Below are 23,138 nucleotides of genomic sequence, written 5' to 3'. Positions count from 1 at the left end.
GCACGCTCGCCTACAAAACCGCGGTCACCTCGCGCCTTGGGGGCGGTCCCCCCCCATGCCCCCCCCCCTTCAGCGGTGGTGCGGGGCGGGGCGAGCGAGTTCGGCCAATCGCGAGACGCCTTACCGCTCGCGCACGATGCGTGACGCGTAAACCCGCCCGCGTCCAATGAACGACGCGGTTGTTGACCCGGTGGCAACACCCCCCCCCCCACACACACACCTCTTGCTGTGTGCATCGAGCGAAGCGTGGATCCCACGCACGCCACACACCCACACCTCCCCTCAGAGACCCACTCCAGCAAATCGGTGTTTTATTTTTTTTGTTTGCTTTAATCAAATTCGTCCATTGCCTTTCGCAGACCGCTCTTCGAAGCTACGAACATTACATTCAGCGCGGCGGACGAGCGAAAGGTGAGCGCCGCGGACGCGGTTGAATGGGTGGCGGCGGCGGCGGGGAAGGTCGCGGCGCGTTGAGAGGGGCCCATTGTGAGCAGCGCAAGGCGTGAGGAGGAGGGCTGGTGGTGGTGGTTACGAGAGACTCCTCGTCTCTCTCCACTGCTGGATGAGGGCATTCCGCACGGCCCGTGCCGTAGGCTCTGGTAGATGACCACACATTAACCGAAACCGCCCCCCCTTCTTCTGATCGTGTGGTTTGCGGGCGGGAGCATAGGCGTAACCAGGGAAGAGGAAGGCAAGTACTGTACAACACCTGATTTTTGCTGCGCGGTCCGCAACGTTTCCATTTGAGTGCCCGATGTAAAAAAAAAAATCGATATCCAAGCCACAGTGTCACTGGATATACAACCCAAACTGTGGACAATATCGTAAACCATTGTAGTGTGTGCTCCTTCAGTTGAATAACAAAAACTACACGAACGAACTCATTAAAGCCCTTGTCGTGGCAAGTAGCCTCCCATTTCCACGGATGTTTACGTACGGCGCGAAATAAGTTATATAAAGTACAGTGTATACAAGCAGACTTCGACATTGGCGTCTAGCTCCTTATTACGTACGCAAGAATACAATTGTATCCTATTTTGATTGAAAGCGTTCGTGACTGCAGGGATTCATATTCTTGGTTCTTTCGGTAAAGTCACCACGTAGAAGGGAAGCAATAAAATAATGAAGAAAAAAATGTAATTATTGCTTTATATTTTTATTATTTTATTGTTTACCCTTCTACGTGGTGACTTTACCGAAAGAACCAAGAATATGGTATACTATGTTCACACAAGCACACCGTCCAGTACCTTACTCTTTGGTTCTATTGGGTAAAGTCGCGTAGGTAAAAAATAAAATGACAAAAATCACGACGTTTCGACCACAACACAAGTGGCCGTCATCAGGTGACAGGTTGGTCCGGAGGACAGGTTGGTCCCTTCACCTGATGAAGGCCACTTGTGTTGTGGTCGAAACGTCGTGATTTTTGTTATTTTATTTTTTACCTACGTGACTTTACCCAATAGAACCAAAGAGTATGGATCCTTACAGTCACGAAAGCTTTAAACCCGTCCAGTACCTGCTTCGCTTGCAGGCGATATCTGGCGCGTTTTGGGCGATGTGGTTCTGGGAAGCGTGTCTTCACAACGGAATGGTTCTTCACTTTGTTGGGATCGTGCCTTGTTTTACTTGGCACACTCCCCCCCCCCCCCCCTCAATTTCTTGTGTGGTTCATCGGAGAATACGATGTCAGGGCCATGCGCGACATGGCGCCAATATGATCGTCACTGTGGGACGACTTTCACACGTGTTTGAAGGTAGACGAAACACACTCTGGTTTGTACGTAGAGCTCCGCGATCGTAAACAACTGCATTTTTCGTTATCTTTCGTTGTCCTATGATGTCAAAAAATACTTCTTTTGGGTGCTAGTTTAGCGATTTGTTATAGTAGTAGGTGTGGTAGGTCACCTGAGTTTTCTCTCCACAGTACCCGCTTAGAGATGAACGCAAAAGTCCCTCCGTTCAGATTCAGTCTACTTATAGGGGACACGTGATGTAAGCGAGCACCTATTAAGCTAACGTGGACAGCACCACACCTGCCCGTGTTTCCCGAACGCACCAGATTTCCACGAATAGCCCAGTCAACATTAAGATTGAGATACCACTCGCCACTGACGTTGCGCATTGTGCATAGCCAGGAATCTAACCGAAGTTATCCAAGATGCAAGGGGCAGCGCACGGACGGACCACTGTACCACCACGAGAACTTGGTCACGTGTGAGCCTTTATCTTAACGGCGCCACGCACAAAGGGGTCAGCCATGCGCGAGCGTCTCAGTCAATAGGGGAAGTTGGAGGAAATTAAGACTTAGAAGGGGGGCTTAGGTTAAACCCACTTATAGCAGAACGTGAGGATCTGCTTGAGCTGTGGTTTGTTTGTAGGTAAGGGGCTCAAAACATGACACTACAACCGTCACGAACACTTCGCTGAGATCCTGTGAACGGGTAGATGGACTCTCTATATATAAAGTGTCTCCTTGTTAAAGTGAGCATGGGGTGATGAGCATCCCTTCCGACCGTGAGCCAGCAGTGGAAATTCCACATTACCGTGGCAGAAGCTGAACTTTAGGACAACCGCTGTCGACTTACCACAAAGTAGAGTCAACTCATACTCTTTGGTTCTTTCGGTAAAGTCACGTAGGTATAAAATAAATCACGACGTTTCGGGCGCAACACAAGCGTCATCAGGTGACGGACACTTGAGTTGCGCCCGAAATGTCGTGATTTATTTTCTACCTACTACGTGACTTTACCGAAAGAACCAAACAGTATGGATTCCTGCAGTCAGGAAAGCTTCAAATCAAGATCGAATCAACTCGTAATTTAATTTAATTTGCAACGTTTTCCCATTGTGAGCCGAGAGCTCTGGCCAAAGTGACACCTCACCTGATAGTAAATGACGGTCGACTGCTGAATGAAAGCATCTACATGTTAAACAACTGCTCTAACTCCTACAGTATCTGGTGGGACACGTGTGCAGGATGGAGGACAGGTTACTGAGGCGGGAATTGGGAGTGCCACCAGATCTTTCCCTTGATGATTAAATTAAATAAACCCTTAAGCCATATTGTAAGGCACCTGTAAGAGCAGACCTTAGGAGGGCGGGTGTAAACTGTGCAGAAGCGAAGGAACATACCATATGTAAGATCTCTTGCTTAACTTCATCTGTACTGGGTATATAATGATTCGCTGTACCTTGTCGTTGGGTGCATTGTGATTTGGAGTTAGTTTTATTCAGTAAAAACATGTTGAGTTTGTACTACCGGTCTCATCTGTACTGTATATTTTATATGCACTTTTTCAACTGCGCTGTCACCTTAATGGTGTTTTCTCTTATTTGTTCTTCATCATTCGTTACTTTAGCCTCTATAAAGTGTTTTAATGGATAAGCAGTGGCGCAGTGGTTTGCACACTGGACCTGGCAACCTCGGTTTGAATCCCAGCCACGGATACCCATCGGTGGCTTTCATTGGCTCGTGATATCTGAACTGGTCTTGGGCCCACCCTTAAACTCATACTATCCAGCATTTTGAATCGTGGTCAATACACTTCCATGCTTGACAGCATGGGGGAGGCCTTCATCCATCAATCAATTGACAACTTGCTCATATAATTTGTATAACTCCGAAACTATTTTCACGCAATTTCATCAATGCATCCTGAGTATTGTCTCTATGTATGTGTGTCTGTATATATAATATTATCTGTTACCCAGTAGCTATTGTTAGGAACTATTCATATGGCAATTAAAAAAACTGTCCATCAAAAAACATGTTTATACGTTTAATTCTCATCAGACCGCATGGTGACGAAGTGCAGTCTCCAACTTTCTACTATCCACTCATTCTCTTTGGCCACTCGATATTTTATCAAGCAGGGCCCATTACCCAATACATTACCTATTATATATTTTTCATTTTCAGGCCACAGTGTTCTTCATTAATTTGTTGAAGTTTTTTTGTTAATACAGCATAACCAAATAATGTGAATATGCGTATACATCCTTTATTGAAACTGACATAAACAGTTATCTTGGTCAACAGAACAGTGAGTTTAATTTTGACTTAAAGCTTTCGTGACTGCAGGAATTTCCTGAAGACGACCGCTTGCGTTGCGATCGAAACGTCGTAGTATTCTGTTATTTTTTATTAGTTTCTTTGAACCTATCTACGTGACATTACCGAAAGACCCAAGAATAGTGAGTTTAATATCAATTATACGTCAACATTCATGTACTCCCACTCGGTGACAATTTATAAAAATAAGCAGTTTCAATGGGGATAACCATTGATAGAGGGGATGTGAAGGAAAGGGAATCTCGGCTATTTATAAAGACTGAGAGGACAACGTAACATCTGACGGAGGTAAAGTAGAACCTCTCTCAACGACCACCCCTGTCAACAACTAATTGCTTAACGACGAGCCTCCAATGCCCAATGTGTAGTGTATAGTAGTGTAGAGTAGAACCCCTCTTAGCGACCACCCCTGCTAACGACTAATCGCTTAACGACGGGTCTCCATAGAGCCCAATGTGTTCGCTTACCGACCATTCCCCTGTTAACGACAGGCTGTGTTTCTTTTAATATTATGTGTTTATAATATTGTTAGTAGCTTTATGTATTAATATCCATTGTTTAAATATTAGTACTTTTTTTGGTGAAAAAGGGTAACTTTCGATGCTATCAGAACAAATTAAGCTTTTAAACATGTTTATCCTAGACTCGCTGAACGACCAAACCACTTAACGGCCAGTTTCATGGAACCCATTACCGTCATTAAGAGAGGTTCTATTGTTAAGGAAAATACGTGGATGTCGAATATGAGAACATCTATAGAAAATTATCGTTATGCCACGCGTGCACGAATAAATTAATAGGACAAAAATAATGCGAAAATTGCTTTCGACATGATTTACTGTACTTTGGAAGTAGGCAAATGTATACCAAATTAAGAATACGTGACTCTTCATGAAAAGCTTTGTGATTTGTGAACCTATAGGAAATTATGGTTACACCGATCACAAATACTGCACTCTGTGTGGGCGGCAATTGGTCAGAGTGGATATATGATGGCCACGTATATGGCGCTGTGCTGTGTCAATCTTAATCCAATGAATCTTCACTTTCCTGTTCTGTAACTCAGTATCGTTCGACCCAATCTCCCCTGCACCTTTTCTGGTGGTTGCCAGGCCAGGATGTCGACAGCGGCGTACGTGCGCTATGTGAGCCCATACCGGGACTTTGGCGCGTGGCTCGGCTCGCACGGCATGAAGGCGCCCTTCGCCAAGGCAATGGAGCGGGAGCTTGGCATCGGCGACTACGACGACTTGTTGGCATGTGCCGAGCCTCTCGGCGTACGCGGAGAACTCTTCACGGCCGCCAAGGAGAAGCTGCCGTTCGCGTGCTACGCCGTGTTGCGCCGCATCATTGAGTCGGTAGCGCACGGCCACGCAGGCGATGCCGGTGGCGATGGTGGGCGCAGCAAGCAGCAGCAGCCAGCACCACCCCACGGTGCTTGCATCAGTGGCGTGCTCGACACCATCGTGTCCATGCTCAACAGCCTGAGCCAAGAGTTCCTGAATTCGGCGCGCAAGTTCAGCTCCCTGGACCCTGCGCTTGGCAGTAGCGGCGGCAACAATGGTTGTGATGACGTGGATAAAAGAGATAATGGAGATAACGGCGGTTGTGGTGGTGGTGGTGGTGGTGGAGGTCGCGGTGGTGGGCGTCCGGTGCTGCTGGCTCGGGCTGCGGTGGCATCACCTTCAGAAGCAGGTGCGTGGGGCCGGGGTGGTGGTGTGGGTTGAGCTGTGTGAGGGGTAGAGGTGGATACGAGAGAGGTGGAAGTAACAAAAAGTTAACCTTCTTTGGAAAGCACACCTTTGATTTAACTTGGCCTGTGAAGATCAAAGTGTAGAATTAAAAGACCCTAGGAAGGCAGAAGCTTAAAAAATAGAGTATCTTGATGTGTACCTTCACAAGTTTCCATCAAATGTTGGTTACGTCAATGCGTATCGATGGCACGCGCGTTCAACAATCGCCAAGCACTAAGCATGCGTGGGATTTTTTTTAGCTTAACCTTCAAGTAAAAAATTAGGTTGTTCAACAGTAATGTTTTGTTCCACGTCTCTCGTATTCACGCACCGCCTCGCGCACAGGTGACGCGGAGGAGCTCGACATGAAGTGGGAGTCGGCATCCGTGCAGGAGCTGGAGCCGCCCGAACTGGATGGCCCCGAGCTGGACGGAGTGACCCCCAAACGCCGCCGCGCAGTTGATGGTGACGATAGCTCCTCGTTGGCGGGCCGAGCCATGGGGGGGGGTGGCGGCGACGACGACGGCGACGGCACCACAACCGGCAATGCCGACGGCACCAGCAGCGGTGGTGTTGGCAACAGCTGCGGCGAGCCGTGGGCGGGCGGGCGCTTCGTGTGCTGGCAGTGTGGCAAGACGTTTGTGCATGGGAAGAGCCTGCGGCGGCACCAGCGCGTGCACACGGGCGAGCGGCCGTACGCGTGCGAAGCGTGCGGCCGGCGCTTCATGCAGTACAGCACGCTCAAGTCGCATCGCATCACGCACACGGGAGAGAAGCCCTACAAGTGCGAGTGTGGCAAGGCCTTCACGCGCAACTTCTACCTCAAGCAGCACAAGATCGGCCAGTGGTGGGTGGTGCTGTATGTACAGTGAGGGAAAAAAGTATTTGGTTCCCTGCTGATTTTGTACGTTTGCCCACTGACAAAGAAATGATCGGTCTATAATTTTAATGGTAGGTTTATTTGAACAGTGAGAGACAGCATAACAAAAAAAAATCCAGAAAAACGCATGTCAAAAATGTTATAAATTGATTTGCATTTTAACGAGGGAAATAAGTATTTGACCCCTCTGCAAAACATGACTTAGTACTTGGTGGCAAAACCCTTAATGGCAATCACAGAGGTCAGACGTTTCTTGTAGTTGGCCACCAGGTTTGCACACATCTCAGGAGGGATTTTGTCCCACTCCTCTTTGCAGATCTTCTCCAAGTCATTAAGGTTTCGAGGCTGACGTTTGGCAACTCGAACCTTCAGCTCCCTCCACAGATTTTCTATGGGATTAAGGTCTGGAGACTGGCTAGGCCACTCCAGGACCTTAATGTGCTTCTTCTTTAGCCACTCCTTTGTTGCCTTGGCCGTGTGTTTTGGGTCATTGTCATGCTGGAATACCCATCCACGACCCATTTTCAATGCCCTGGCTGAGGGAAGGAGGTTCTCACCCAAGATTTGACGGTACATGGCCCCGTCCATCGTCCCTTTGATGCGGTGAAGTTGTCCTGTCCCCTTAGCAGAAAAACACCCCCAAAGCATAATGTTTCCACCTCCATGTTTGACGGTGGGGATGGTGTTCTTGGGGCCATAGGCAGCATTACTCCTCCAAACACGGCGAGTTGAGTTGATGCCAAACAGCTCCATTTTGGTCTCATCTGACTACAACTCTTTCACCCAGTTGTCCTCTGAATCATTCGGATGTTCATTGGCAAACTTCAGACGGGCATGTATATGTGCTTTCTTGAGCAGGGGGACCTCGCGGGCGCTGCAGGATTTCAGTCCTTCACGGCGTAGTGTGTTGCCAATTGTTTTCTTGGTGACTATGGTCCCAGCTGCCTTGAGATCATTGACAAGATCCTCCTGTGTAGTTCTGGGCTGATTCCTCACCGTTCTCATGATCATTGCAACTCCACGAGGTGAGATCTTGCATGGAGCCCCAGGCCGAGGGAGATTGACAGTTCTTTTGAGTTTCTTCCATTTGCGAATAATCGCACCAACTGTTGTCACCTTCTCAAAGCTGCTTGGCAATGGTCTTGTAGCCTATTCCAGCCTTGTGTTGGTCTACAATCTTGTCCCTGACATCCTTGGAGAGCTCTTTGGTCTTGGCCATGGTGGAGAGTTTGGAATCTGATTGATTGATTGCTTCTGTGGACAGGTGTCTTTTATACAGGTAACAAGCTGATATTAGGAGCACTCCCTTTAAGAGTGTGCTCCTAATCTCAGCTCGTTACCCGTATAAAAGACACCTGGGAGCCAGAAATCTTTCTGATTGAGAGGGGGTCAAATACTTATTTCCCTCATTAAAATGCATATCAATTTATACCATTTTTGACATGCGTTTTTCTGGAATTTTTTGTTGTTCTGTCTCTCACTGTTCCAATAAACCTACCATTTAAATTATAGACTGATCATTTCTTTGTCATTGGGCAAACGTACAAAATCAGCAGGGGATCAAATACTTTTTTCCCTCACTGTAGGTGTGTTTGTACATGTGTATTGTGTGGGAGTGGTGGTGTAGTGGTTCGCGTGCTGCATATTGAATCCGGCAGCCCGAGTTCCATTCCCACTCCCGGCCAACATCGTGGATGATTATCTGAACAGGTCATGGGCATCCCCTAGGTCGACTCAGGCTCACATTAGTATCTGGGGAAATGTGTAAATATGGCCACTCGGGAGACAAAGGCACCCGGGCGTTGGTGCAGGCCACCCAATCCTTCGTGTGGCATTCTGGTCCTCATACGTGCTCGCTTGCAGCACTTGCCCCCAGTCTGTTAAGGCTATAAGCAGGGTCTTTGTAGGGAGTGGTAGTGTAGTGGTTAGTGCACTGCGTTACACATACGGGGAACCAAGTTCAATTCCCATCTGTGATGAATATCTGAACGGATCCTGGGCCCTCCCCTAGGTGGACTTGGTCTGGTGTGGTGTGAAAACATCAACACTGTGGAGACGAAGGCAGCCAGGTGCAGTGTTGGCTATCCACACACACCCCTTGTGTGCCGTATTGGCCTTCGTTAGGCACTCGCTAACAGCACCTGCTCCAACAGGCTTTTAAAGGCTATGTCGATAAAAAAATTTGGAGTGGTAATGCCATGGTTCATGCACTGCTTTATGAACTGAACAGCCCGAGGTTGAGTCCCACTCACGGCGTGGTGTGTAAATGTCAGCACTTGGAAGACACAGATGGCTGGCTGTGGTACTGGCTGCACCACACCCATCCTTTACTGTTCCAGCTTTAAAGGAAGGTGCAACACAAAAACTGAACAACTCTTGTAAACATGTCCCTAGGTCAGGAGTGGGCAAATTTTTTGACTCGCGGGCCACAATGGGTTCTAAAATTTGACAGAGGGGTCAGGCCAGGAACAGATGGATGGAGTGTTTGTGTGAACTAATATAAATGACGTGTAAAAATCATTACATGAAAGGATTTGGCCTTTAACAGGTAGCAAAGCATTTATTTGCAAGGCAATTTAACAAATTGCACGAACATGAACAATACAAAAACATGTAACTCCCGGTCAAAGTGCGCCACCTAATGGGGAAATGGGGGCATTACAGGAGAAAGGAAAAATTTAATTTAATAATAATATTTGGACAAGTTCGGCGGGCCGGATTAAAAAGCCCAACGGGCCGTACTTTGCCCATGTCTGCCCTAGGCTATGAGTCGTAGACTATCCAGTGCCAGTTAAGCTTTTTTGTGAGGTTTGTCAACAACTTTCTTGGTATGGCACACAAATTTATATCACTTGATGTATTCCACCTCGATTCCGTCTGTAGTTAAAGCCACCATTTGACCCATATTTCATTGTGACACCATCTACTGCCTAGCTTCTGAGTCTACCTTAAAATGTATAATTCCCTAACTATCAACCATTGTAAAACAATTTTTATTTCACCAGGTAAGACCCACTGAGCTATATATCTCTTTTTCAAAAGCAATCTGGCCAGAAATGATAGCTCAACAAAAGTGGCTTACGTAGAAATTTATAGCAGCCAAATACTCTTTTTTTATCAGCCAAATGAACACATTTCAAAATGTGAAGGGAAAAACCGGAGGACCCAGAGATAAATCCATGTGACCATGGGGAGAACATGCAAACTCCAAATATATCGGCTTTGGGGTCGGAATCAACCCCACAACCTCCTGCATACCAGGCGAGGGAGTAAGCATCTCGCCACCGTGGTGCCGATTCCATTATACCACTTCATTCTCAGTTTTGCCCTTGACTCCGCTGAAATAATTAATCCTTGCAATCTGTACATTAACTCAAATCTGTTCCCTCTGGATATCTGGAGAGAGCTGTTTTCGTGCTAAAGGTTCTCTATAACAATTTCGCCAATAACCTAAAGGCCCACATAGTTCCTCTGACTCCCTCCCATAGCCTCAGAAGCTCCTCTTTTATTCCTACTTAAAATTCCATTGGCTTAAACTTTGCTTGCTCAAAAGTCTCTCAGCATGGATGCTCCACGTATCTGGAACACGCTTGCTGGTCATCTCCAACTTGGTTCCCTGCCGTGACGCTCCCTCTCAACTTTCCTACTTCCTATTAAACCAAAACACAGAGCTTGCATGTGTAGTGAGTCCAACTTAATCACAGACTTATCTTGGGAGCAGCACTATTTATTCGCACAACAGCACGAACATAACACAACCTACGCTCGGGCCTCGAATGCCCATCTAACCACGCTACGGCAGAAATAGACCCAGTTCGCTATCCCGGTCCGGACCACAAGCTGGGTCCCAGACCGCGTGGCTAGAGGCTTCTCCCCGACGTGGATCTTCGAACACCCAACACTTGAAGAACCCCGAGCTCCTCACGGAGCTCTCGTTATATGCTACAGGGCTGGGGTTGGCTCCTCCCTTAGCCCCGCCCACCTTCCAGGCTCCTCGAGCACCTTCTCGAATGTTCCCGAGAGCTCTCCGGGACCACGTGACCGGCCCTCGGCCCCCGTCCACCGGTGGCCCTCTTCCAGTATCGTCCGGTCACGTATCAGCAGGTCAGCCAGAGTGTCATGCCCCAGAGTAACCCTGGCTGGCTGACACTTGCTCTCGCTCCCTCACTGGGAGCTGGCACCGCACATTGCTTGCGGTGCCTCCGCACTAACCAGCGCTCACCCAACCACCGCTAGTATTGGTACTGCAGCCCGCAATCCGGGCTGCCCGCAATGACAACATTACCGGCCGTGACTTCGCAAGTCCCGGCACCACACAGTGACAAGTACAGTCACTACACATGCACCTGTACCTAACTCTTGCGCCTTCATGTTTGCACTGTCTTTTTAGATTTTAGTGTGTTGCTGTTAGACCAAAATATAGAGCTTACGTGGACCTGTACCTGCCTTTTCACATTACACTTGCACTATTTTTTACCAGTGTATGTTTTGTTTAAGACCGTTAAATACCTCGTTCATTAACTACAATATTCCTTAAGAACCCACTACTTTTTTGTAATATGGATGTTTTTGTCTTTGTTTTGTCGTTGCTGCGGTCACTCACCATGAGAGTTTGCATGTTCTTCCCGTGGTGGCATTGATTTTTCTCCGGGCCCTCCAGTTTTTCCCTCCACATTTAGAAACATGTGCTTAGATTATTTAGCTGCTATAAATTTCCACATGATAAGCCTAGTCTCTCATTTGTGGCCAGGTCTCTTTTGAAAAAGATCTATATAGTTCAGTGGGTCTTACCTGGTAAAATACTTTTTATTTTACTTAAAATATCTGGGCAATTGGATATACAGGACCAGCTGTCTAACAAATAAAATAAACTTAGAACATTAAGTGATATCGTGGTGACTTTACAAGCATGCCTTAATGACATGTCTGGCCATTACTTGAATGTATCTATTCCTCATTGTATTATGCTCTCCACTTGATTTGGCTACATTCCAGCCCTGATAATTAAAATATATAGGCTTGACTGTCATTTGACACTCTGAAGGAGGGTGGGTGGGAAAGTGCTGCCCCATAATGTGGTCCACGGATGTCAGAAGTAGTTGCAAGATTACTTCTTCCGTCGACTATTCCCTTAACACAGAGGGTTTCATTGCCATGCAAAAGTTATTCATTAATGGTTTTTTCATGGGATATCAAAAGCATAATTGAGATGAAAACATGGATTTTTTAAAATAACTTCCATGTGCTGCCTCTCCAGCTAAGGTCAAAAGATATTGTATTAGCTTTGTCCATCTGTCTGAAGGCAGGACTACAATAACTCTTACATATTTAGACACTGAATTAATCCAAACCATACTGTGCTGTTTTTGCAAAAACCCAAAGACTCGCACAGATTACAATATACTCAGACCTTTATATTTACCCAAAGGCATTTTCCTCTTATCAACAAAACTATAAACTTTTTATTTTACTAGGTCAGGCCCACTGAGGCATTCTAGCTCATTTTCAGAAGCGACCTGGCCACAAATGATAGCTCAACAAAGTGGCTTATGTGGAAATGTATAGCAGCCAAATACTCTGAACGCACGTTGATTCTAAATGGGAAAAACCGGAGGACCCGGAGAAAAATCTACGCGACCACGAGGAGACACGAGAAACTAAAAAAATACAGGAATCGTCAGGGTCGGGATCGAACCCTACCAACTCCTGCATAGAAAGCGAGGGAGTTAACATCTCTCCCCCGCGGCACCTACTCACGCAGAGGTGCACCCCGATGACTTTAAAGAACGTGTCTTTTCCCCCCGCACAGTGTGCTCAAGTGCTCTGACCTGTCGGGGATGCTCGTGGATGACAAGTCTGCGTTGGAAGACGACTGTGTCGCGCCGCTTCCCGAAAGTGATGCCCGAGAGGACGTCGAGCGCTCGCCTCCACCCCTCTCCGTCGTCAAACTGGAGCCCGACGAGGAGGACGAGAGCGCGCAGAGCTGAGCCGGGGGCGGTGCTGCATTGCGCGGAAGGCCACCCAGAGATGACAGCCAGTCATTCCACCGCCGCCGCTGCTGCGAATGCCGCTCGTGAGCGGAGCCTGGCGATGCCCAGCACGTGTTGCTGCTACTCAAACGTGCTCACCAGTGTGTGGAGCCCGGCCGTCTGATGAGTGTTACACTATGCACGCGCACAAGGCTGAGCAGGGCTTAATTTCTTGCCAAATTATTTCCAGGATTGCCGATAGACTGGAGCATACCTAGGGCTCATCTTAATCACAAACACGGCATCATTGTTGACTGAAATTTCACTTACAATTAACATTGTGGTTGTAATTCATTATGAATTGCACAATTGTAATTGACCAGAGGAGTAGACATGTGATGAGAGCCACAGCTGTTGCGAGTATGAGAATATTTTCCCAGTTTCACTGACCTGGACCGATCTGGCAGAAATGAAGCCCTGCAGCTGAGCAATTAGTCTGTTGATTGAAACATGCTTTCCTGGCGCTCAGTGCCCGGTAAAGTGCTGCTGCGCTCTTGCTCGCGTGCAAGTCAGCGCTGCATGCCTCGTGTGCAGCCGAGCGCCCAGCAAAGTCGCTCTATACATGAACGCAGCTGAGTGATGAGACTGTTAATGTTCAAAGCACACACACACACACGTGTGTGCATGTGCAGAGCTGCCTGCCTGAAGGTTGCTGCTCTTTCGCTCGCATTGAGCTGAATTCTGTGAATTGGCGAGCTCCCAGTAGCAGCCAAACACTTGGGAGCGGAGTGATTAGTGGGTATTGGGCATGCAATGAATCATCAGTCAGGATCTATTACCTACAAGATGCACGCATCAAAGCATGCTTTTAAGAATCGGTTGTAATGACAGTGCAGCGCATTGTGCGAATCCTTATGAATCTAGCCATTGTTGACTTCTGCTTGCATCGACCTGAGCGAGCACCAGATGTCGATGCGCGTGCACACTGGTGTGAAGTCAAGCTCTTGGCGAATTACCGTGCGCACTCAAGTGAGGGCAGCCAAATACTGCATGTCACACATTAGTCTGTTCTGCTATAACGTGGTAGTTGCGTTTCTGAAGTACATCGCATTGTGGAAAAATCCCGTTATAATATAGGTTAAAGCACGCACAGTCCGTGATAACATGCGCGATGTGTGTGCAGGCCAAACAGTGTGAGGCGCATGGGTAGCATCTAGAAGCATCCAGCAGCATCCCACCATTGTGTGATGCTACACCGAGGCAGCCGTATAACCGCTTATTCATACTCGCATGACGTAGCTCTGTTCACTCAATCGCGTTATATTCAATTTGCATCCACGTTATAAAAAATGTTCCATAATACATTCATCGCGTTGTATCCAATTCGCATTATGAAAACACGCGTTATATGAGAACAGACTACGTACCACCAGCCAGGCGGTCCATGTGTGGCTGACCGCTCGGTAGGTGTTACTGTCTAATCATGGAGCCATAAGCCAGGCAACGCCATACGCACGTTCTTGAGGACTTGGCAAGCGTCACCGCACATGCGGCCGCCTGCGACGAGGGTGCACAGCAAGCGTAACCACCGCGCATACGCACGCGCATTGAGTTCGACTACCCAGGAAACATCGCCCACTTGCGTGAAGCTGCAGGTTGGCGCCAAGCATCATGCGCACGGCACGGGTGGTAGCAGAGCAGATTGGTGCCGTGCAGGTACAGCGCTGGGAGCCTGGAGCTTAACGTCGTAGGTACAAGCGACGTGGAACCTTGAGACGTTGTTAGGCTCGTGCACCCATCCGAATGTGCGATCGCGAACTGAAAATTGGGCACCTACAAGTTGCCAATGGCTGGTGCTGCGTGCACACGGTTGGCAACTCCCATTGCTTTGTTTCCAACACCTGGGGCAACAACTGGCTGCTACCATCATTAGACCTCCTTTGCCAGTACCAAAATGTACTAATAGGGTTTTTCCCCTTTTTTCTGGCAACAAAACTGAAACCTTTTTTTACGAGGATTCATGTCTGCATTAACCACAATACCTGCAGACAAAATGCAAACAAAAAAACATACTATGATAATATATGCATTGTCCTTGAAACTGATTGGTCGACACCAAGGGACGGCTTTCTTTTGAGCCTCGACCCAATTGGTGCTCGACCAGATGACGCCAAAAGGCATACAGCTCAAAGACAATGCACTATAAAAGTTTTGTTGCCAGAAAAAAGGGGAAAAACCCTATTACATTTTGGTACTGGCAAAGGAGGTCTAATGATGTGATGCTCACCCCGAGCCCTCATTACTTTGATAGTGCATTGTCTTTTGAGCTGTACGCCTTTTGGCGTCATCTGGTCGAGTGCCAATTGGGTCGAGGCTCAAAAGAAAGCCGTCCCTTGGTGTGGACCAATCAGTTTCAAGGACAATGCATATATTATCATAGTATGTTTTTTGTTTGCATTTTGACTGCAGGTATTGTGGTTAATGCAGACATGAATCCTTGTAAAAAGGTTTCAGTTTTGCTGCCAGAAAAAAGGGGAAAAACCCTATTATTACAACTGGCTGCTACTTTTGCAAGGGAACATGAGTGGTTTGGAAAGTATGCATTCTTTTAATCAGACTTTCTTTTTCAAGGTTAATTTTAATTCAACCATGCTTGAGACTTGTTCTTGGTAGTAAATTACCCTACTGCTATTGAAAGGTGGCTTTTTTCTTGCATTGAGCATTCGTTTGTTTTAATAAGGGATGTATCTGTTGAGGTGACTGCAGAAATTAATCTGCAAGCAAGTGTATATTCTGGATTTACTCTTTCTAGAAGAGCTGGCAGCTGGTACATGTGTGACGTTTGAATAATGCCTAAGATTTTTACGATATATTTTTTTTGCTATTGCCAGTGCTCCAGATATTTGCATAACTTGCTGTCCAATTTTGACATGATATGAGTACAATGTGTTTCCAGGATTATCATAACGAGCAACTTTGAAACTCATTTTTTTTATCATGTAGGCTCTCATAAACCATTATGCATGTTATATATTTTTTATGGTCCGATTACATAAATTAAATGTTTGGCTACTGCCTGATGATGCTGGTTGTAATTAGCCAAAAAAGCTGAGGAATTTTATTTGGGAAATGCACGAATTAGAGCCTTAAGTTTTAACTGCAGTCTTTGAACTGTAGAAAAACTTTGTACTCGTGTACAAAATCCTTGGTCTTACAAACGTGAGATTTTCCTCAATGAGCACTCCTTTACTAAGTGTGCATCACTTTTTTATCATGCAATTTTTTTCATTGGACCCATTGCATATCCAACGGTTACTCGCGATAGAATACTCAGGTTGTGTCCTCTGGGCTAGTGACTCTCCCTGTAGGGTGTCTATTCACGTTAGGGGGGAGGACGTTTTCTGGTTAAGTGGGGGGCGTGGGCGATTGAGGGAGGGTGAAGAGGGGGGTGGGCGGCGGGAATGTTCAGGACACGCTGTGAGTGAGTTATATTGAAATTCAAAGCTGTGGCAGTAAACTTGATTTGCATGTAAAAAATGACATTTACATTCCATACGGAATTTTTTGTTTAATGTGTAAAACTACCACTCCATCGCTTATCTGGAGTGTTGTAGCATGACATCAGAGTAATGCCTAAGATTTTTTTTCAGCTGTTTCATTTTCCAACACTGGAAACATATGGATACTTTTTAGGACTTGAGACTTGGTTTCCGAGGACTAATGTACTGTATCAGTTTCTTGATGTTTGGCCCTCAGGAACCAGGGGCCCCGAGTACCGACCGAGCCAAGATTTGTCTAATATCCGATTCCCTGTGGGATTTACGCAAGGGGGATAATGAACATTTTTGAGATTCTACGGGGCTCCTTTTCTCAATTACTTATGTCCACACCCACACACAGACACTATCACAAGTACACATGCAGAGACTCAAATACGAGCAGAGAGACACAACATCACATATGCAAACATACACACACACACCCAACGCACAAACATAGGTGCACAATTCCATACAGATACTGTCGCAAACATACAAAGAAAAAGGTAGCCCGTATAGTCTTTCAACAGACTGTTGAAAGGCTACCTATTAAATCCGGAACATGACAGATGCAGACAAAAACAATACATTACCTCTCACGCACACAGGCATCTCCACAGAGCAAGACACTCGAATGGTTATACACTCGCTCACACACTCGCACCAACAGATACACGCAAAATCACACCTTACTCTAAAAAACATTAAAAACAAATATACAAGTGGCCACAACCCGGCTGAAATGCACGGCACGATGCTGTCACAGCAGTCATGTTGCACAGAGGCTCTTTTCTTTTGGTAGCTGAGTATCTAATCCATATTAATCACTCGTGTCCATCTTTTCAGAGTGGCGGAAACACGCACAGACACACGAGTTTTACACCACGCAATTTCGGTGCATACGCAAAATACTGCTTTGCAGGATTTACGTAGTTTTTCTGTACTCGGGCTCCAGGTTTTTCGGTTGGCGTCTTGATGCTTGCCTCCAAGTATACGATTCCAGATCGGTGACTAGACATGACTTAAGGAGGTGGTTTTTCTGGATCAATGTCATAAGACTTGGCATCAGGAGACTGGATTTTAGTACCAGAGTCTTGAGACTTGGATCCAGTAGAACAGGGCGACATTATCATTGTCTTGAGACCCAGCGCCAATAAACCAGGATTCAGGGTCACGAGAGACTGATGCAGAAGACTAACCTTCAGAATCGGTGTCTTGACGCGCATCTCCAAGAGACCAGAGGCCTGAGTACAGAAACTGTAAAATCTGACGGGCAGCGATTTCTTTAGGGACTAAAATGCTGTCTTGTGAAAAGCAGAGTCCAGCAAACCCCTCCCTCTCGAAGGTTTGGCTATCGTGGTTTTGCACCACATTTATTGAGCTATAGTTTGTCGATCGTGCCACAGTGACTGGTCCATTCGCAGTTGATCTCGAGATTCCTGTAATGCATCGTAACTGTGCTGCTCGCGATGATTCTCCTGCGATAAACACGCGATCTTGTCTCCATCTTATCTCCCAATTGGCCCATCGCGATTCCCAGGTCACGTGTGCCCAGACTCCAGTAAGGGCGTGTGGTTCAGCCATACGATTGTGCTTTATGTAGTGTACAATACTGTACACTGCCTTTTTCCCATTCAATACATTTGCTGTAAAAGTCGTATTCAGATTTTACATTCAAAATACTTGCTGTTTAATGTTTGAGTTCATGTAGGATAACATAAAACAAAAGTAGGGGGTGTCGTATTGAGCCGTGAACCAAATACGAGTTTGCCCATATGCCTCCGAGTTTACGGATTTATGCCCCCCACGATGGGCAGGGGTTTGCTCTATTTCGGTGTGCCAGTGAGATCGTCGAGATGGACTCATGGCAGTGATTTCTAGGATTACGCCATCACTTCTACTGCACCATCCAATCGTCTGCCAGGAAAACAATCTAATGCAACATGGCTACCGTTGAATCAAGTCCCTGTGCGATGTGGCCGGCTGATGTCATCGCTCGGTTTGTGGCCGAGTTGTATGTTGTACGATTGTTTTTATTGTTTTTAAAGTAATGTGAACATTTTTGCGTGCATTTATTTGTGTGTTTATAATTGTTCGAGTGTATTTGCGTGGGAATGTCTTGTGTGCAATTTGCCGAGTGTTTTTAAGTAAATGTGTCCCGTGCCTGCCTTAATAGGTGCTTCCTAACAGTTTGCTAAAATACTACGGGGGATCTTCATCTATATATGCCAGTGCATGTCTGTGGGAAAATCATTTGCATGACATTTTTTTCCGTGTGGGTTTAAGGCTGGTCCCACCTGCTCCTACGTTTTCATTGAAATTTACACAATCCACTCGTATAAATCCCATCGGGAATCTGAATGGGGAAAATCCTGACCTATGTGACTTACACAATTGCATAAACTGTTCGATACTCTGTGCCCCCATGAACAGTGTTGTGAAACGAGGCTTCGGGAGACTGGCTTTCGCGCAACTTTTAGATGTTTTAGTGATAGGGCCAGAAGATCGCTGCCATGCGAGCCATCCTACCTGTTTTGTATGTGGCCAGGGTTTTCAGTACATTGCGCCTAGCTGTAAATGCTGTTGGTGTGCAGCAAAGGGAGCGTAATGATCTGAGGGGGTTTGCCTGCTTTTGGCTGTTTTTTTTGTTTAAGGCTGATTAGAAATGGCACAGTACATTGCCACGTCCGGTTAAAATTCCTGCACAAATTATTAGAGCTTGTATTTGATTTCAAACTGGAAATAAGTATGCCTGCGCATGAATTGGGGTAAGCAAATCAGTCCGGGAATGGTAAGGCAGAGATCTTGTTTCTCATTGGCCGAGTCATTAAGAGGCAATGAAAACTTATTTGGCTTTTAACTGATTTTAATTCGGAATACTGTAAAGTATCCCAAATGGATGTATATGTATATTTTGGATCGTAATTTTTATTTCAATAATTTCTACTGGAGCTTTAATTGGTATTTTAGGGAATGTCACGGTGTGATTTGATAATTGGCTCAAGGGAACATTAAGTTGTTTGTTACTTGGGCAAAATGCACATTGACGAGGGCTGCAATTATGTAATTTAGTTGTTTAAATTTGATTTAAAATGTTAAATTCATTTATTTGAGAAAACCCATTTACAGTAAAAAGCATTTGAAAATACTATCGACCAAGCAACCGTTGTACAAAAACTTTTCCAACACAGAACCCTTATTTCCCCATCTGGTACTGAAATCTTGTGACTTTGTTTCAGAAACATCATTTTCAAATCCAACACTAGGAGATCCACATTTGTAGACTGCCGTCTGCACATCTTAACTATTAAGTTTGAAGGAGTTCTGAGACTTGGTTTTAGAGTGTTAAGTCTTTTAAACGCAGACAATGGCAGGATGGAACAATGTGTAAAAAAATGTATACAGAGACAACACATTGGGTGGGTGCTTCACAGCTTGTAACCTGTGGCTCACAGGCACGTGTTGGGTCTGAATCATGTGTTGGGAAAGGCGGTCTGTGCCGATCTTTAATATAAAATGGCAACATTTACATGATTTTTCAAATGTTATAGGTTTCTGCAATCCTATCTTCGGAGTTTGTCAGCACCCTATGTACATAACGAGGCAGGTGAGCCGGTTGAATGGCTTCAGGAGTAGCCTGAATGTCTTAAATGCTTCTGGCGAATGATTAAAGTGTGCAGCAGCATATTTTGTGGTCGATGGTGTTAAATTTGATTGTTGTCAATCTTGCCTATTGGCCATTGCTGCAGGAGAAAGCCACATCGATTCACGATGCTTTTGTGTGCTTTAATAGAATATTGTGGGGTCAATTTAAACTGGGAGGTTTCTTTTTTGGGGTTGGCTGATAAGTGCTTTCAGAGATGTTTACTGAAAAAAATTGTCAATAAAAAATAGCTTGCAGACTGTTGATGAATCAGACCCAAGTAGTAGATTGGTCTGGGATGGTGCCAAAATGCACCTTTCCCAATCCTTAGGCCCAACCTCATACTGGAACCGGACTCAAAACTCAGTGCCGATCACGTTCCATTTTCGCGAGACATTCCGTTTGATTTCGTATTATCTCTCCATATCTGAGACTTAATCGATGGTGTCAAGTTTATTTAATTTGCATGCATGAGCCATTCATTCCCAATCTTAATATTATCTTAACTGGGCTATGCTGGGTTTAACTTGCTTTACGGGTGTGATTATGATGAATGTGTACATTGAACTTGCCAAAAGCTTCCGATTTCGTTGTGGTGTTGTCAACCGCAGACCTTTGTGTTTAAAATTGTACAAGCAGCTTGCATAATTGCTTGGTGAGGTTGTTTAGTTATTGAAAGAGGCAACCGTCTGGGATTTTTTTTTTATCCCAATACGTTGTTGAATAAAACATTTGAAATCGCAATTTTGGTCCAGGGCAGGTGATATGAATGTGATGTTGGTTTACATTGTGGTAGCTGGTTAGTTTTAGTGTTCTTTTTGCTCATCGCTGAACTACTTGGCATGGGATTGATGGTTCAGTTCTCACTGCAGCTGTGAGACATTACTATTTTTAACATGTATTGATGAATTGATTAAACGTTCTTTTTGTCACTCATGACGCTTGCATAAAATTAAGAGTTATGCAAAGCATATGTGATTGTTACATTAACGATCGTGGTGCGAACGATACATTACAAACAAGGCAGAATAGATGGCATTACACATGAGACAAAATCATTGAATCTTTAATCGAATTTGAACCCCAATTTATGAGTGCATCAACTTAAATTTTTTAATAATTGAAATGAAACTAAAAAGGCATCAAGTTGGTCTACAACTCAAAAATCAAATACATTTTCAGCTTTGAACGCCTCACCTTCACTGAAAATCTAACTTTATTGAGTGCTAGACAAACCTAAAACCTTTGTAGTTTATTTTTTTTGTTTCATAGTTGTACCTCACTTTATTTCTCCTCTGCCTCAGGAATCTTAGGTAGTTACATTTATTTTATTGAACTGGTAATTGGGCTTAGAATTTATTTCTGGGTAGAATCTTACTTTGTTCTTACAAGCACAAATCTTCCCATAATGCAATGTGTCAGTAGCATTTTATATTGTAACTTTTAATTGTTTTTTTTAGGAATACTATTTGACTATTAAAGGGCTTGTCTGTTACTCACAAGCTGCTATTGGGTAACTTCATATGGCTGTTTAAAAACTGGTGATCACATTTTTGTTAAACTTAATTTCTCATCAGGCACAATGGTGTTAAGTGCGGACTCCAACCCTGATTAACGCTATCTGTGGCCTTCCTGTATCATGTGCTATGAAGAATGCCCATTTTCCAAAAATGTTACTGACACATTTGAAGCATTGTCCATAGGGCTGAAAAAAACGTAAATTGACTTTCAGTTGCACTGGGGTGATGTTTTTAAACACCAGTGATGTGACTTTCGTGAGAGAAATGTGGCTATTCCTAAAAAGCCAATTTAAAGGCTATAGTTTATTGATTAACAAGGCCCTTACAAATATTAAAACATGTAGAGCCGCATGGGACACAACAGAGGTGTGTAGATATTAATAAATCTCAGATTCAAAAGTTGCCATTGACGAAACAATGATTCAGATACTGTACGTCTTGCAAAGGAGATTGTGGATCCCAATGGGAGCTGTGAAGACAAAATACAAGGATTTGAAAGATAAATCGGACTTCATCAGAACTGGGATGAGATGGAAAATTTAGGGATTAGACGGATTCATGAGGTGGGTATGTATGTGTTGTGTATATAAACTTTTATATGTATATAAAGGTATGTATGGGTGTGTTGGAGTAAGTGTTTTTATCCCTAATGTCAGTGCATATTGCGCACTGCAGAAATGCTGTATTGATGATAGCTGAGCCCCGGGATGCTGGTTTGAGGGTTTTTACATTTTAAAGTTATTTTTTTCCGAGTCCTGCCTATTTTAATACATACTGTACATTGTATTAAAAAAATGTCATGAATACAAAGCAGTCCGTGTTGTTTTTTTTATATACAAACGTCTGAAAAGTTGTATTTCTTGAAAAGCCACGTCAATTGTGTAATAAATTGTCGGCTGAAGTTGGTGAAAATGATCCATTAATTACACGCGCAATTCATCGTAATAAGTTAACTTTTACAGGATCCTTCATCTTATCACAGAACCATAGACTAATCCAATACACAGCGGAGAACATCAAAGTATAATTTTTGAAGCCGCGTCTTTGCTGCGTAGAACTTGTGATGACGCGATGCTCGCACATGCAGAACTTATTTTATCAATCAACTTCCCAAGCACTCTGGGTCAGGATAATAGACCGCAGAGTACTTCACCACGCTGGTCAGTGAAGGTCAACATTACAGTGGTGAAAACATCTAAAAAAATAGTTTTTCAATCCACACACTTATTTTCACTCAAGTAAAACTTAAGTTTTACCCCAGAAATTAATAAAATTTGATGCTCTGAATAAAAGTGGGTGGCTTGCACGAAGAAAATTAAACATCGAAAGGAAGCCACCCACTTTTATTCAGTACATCAAATGCTGCCTTTATGATACCTTGGGAAGATGGAGTCGCACCTGCAGCCAAGCCGGCTTCCCCCGCGTTGTGGCGCCCCAAACTTTGGGCTGCTCCCACTCCGCTTCCTGCTCCGTGGGACGCACTCGCCCACGTTGCCTTTCCTGCGCGGCTCCGTGCTCCTCCATGGCTCTTACGCCCGACCATCGGGTTGCCTTGGCGCTGAGCCGGGGACCACCTTCCCGCCGCATGCATGCGCCGCTGGGATCCCGCTGTTGCCTCCTTACTCGCGCCGCCCTGCCAAGGCGCCCGTGAGACAATGGGGCTTGCCTGCTGTGCCGCCCAAATGGGCAGTGCCGCACGGCCCCAATCAATTTGCCATTCTCCCACTAACCCATTGATACTCGCACCAATTCACTTTTTCATTCACTCATACTTGCTTG

General features: G+C 45.3%; 1 protein-coding gene across 1 annotated transcript; it reads left to right on the top strand.

Annotated features, from left to right (window-relative positions):
* Positions 1 to 53: 53 nt before the first annotated feature.
* Positions 54 to 22,260, top strand: LOC116942907 (uncharacterized). The gene is made up of 4 exons (XM_032955352.2): positions 54 to 411; positions 5,188 to 5,770; positions 6,154 to 6,655; positions 12,498 to 22,260. Exons 2-4 carry the CDS (start codon positions 5,194 to 5,196, stop codon positions 12,673 to 12,675), a joined length of 1,257 nt encoding a protein of 418 aa, XP_032811243.2. The 5' UTR covers positions 54 to 411; positions 5,188 to 5,193; the 3' UTR covers positions 12,676 to 22,260.
* Positions 22,261 to 23,138: the final 878 nt, after the last annotated feature.

Source organism: Petromyzon marinus, chromosome 1, assembly GCF_048934315.1.
Source record: "Petromyzon marinus isolate PM22_M1 ecotype Great Lakes invasive population chromosome 1, UKy_Petmar_22M1.pri1.0, whole genome shotgun sequence".
Lineage (NCBI taxonomy): Eukaryota > Metazoa > Chordata > Hyperoartia > Petromyzontiformes > Petromyzontidae > Petromyzon > Petromyzon marinus.
The sequence above is the reverse complement of the archived record's forward strand: the minus strand, read 5'-3'. Positions and strand labels throughout refer to the sequence as shown.

What these genes read in the sequence shown, in the direction of transcription:
- LOC116942907 (XM_032955352.2), top strand. Translation starts at nt 5,194, where the DNA reads ATGTCGACAGCGGCGTACGTGCGCTATGTGAGCCCATACCGGGACTTT. An exon ending in GGCATCACCTTCAGAAGCAG is followed by an intron (nt 5,771 to 6,153) that starts GTGCGTGGGGCC and finishes CCTCGCGCACAG; the next exon opens with GTGACGCGGAGGAGCTCGAC. An exon ending in CAGCACAAGATCGGCCAGTG is followed by an intron (nt 6,656 to 12,497) that starts GTGGGTGGTGCT and finishes CCCCCCGCACAG; the next exon opens with TGTGCTCAAGTGCTCTGACC.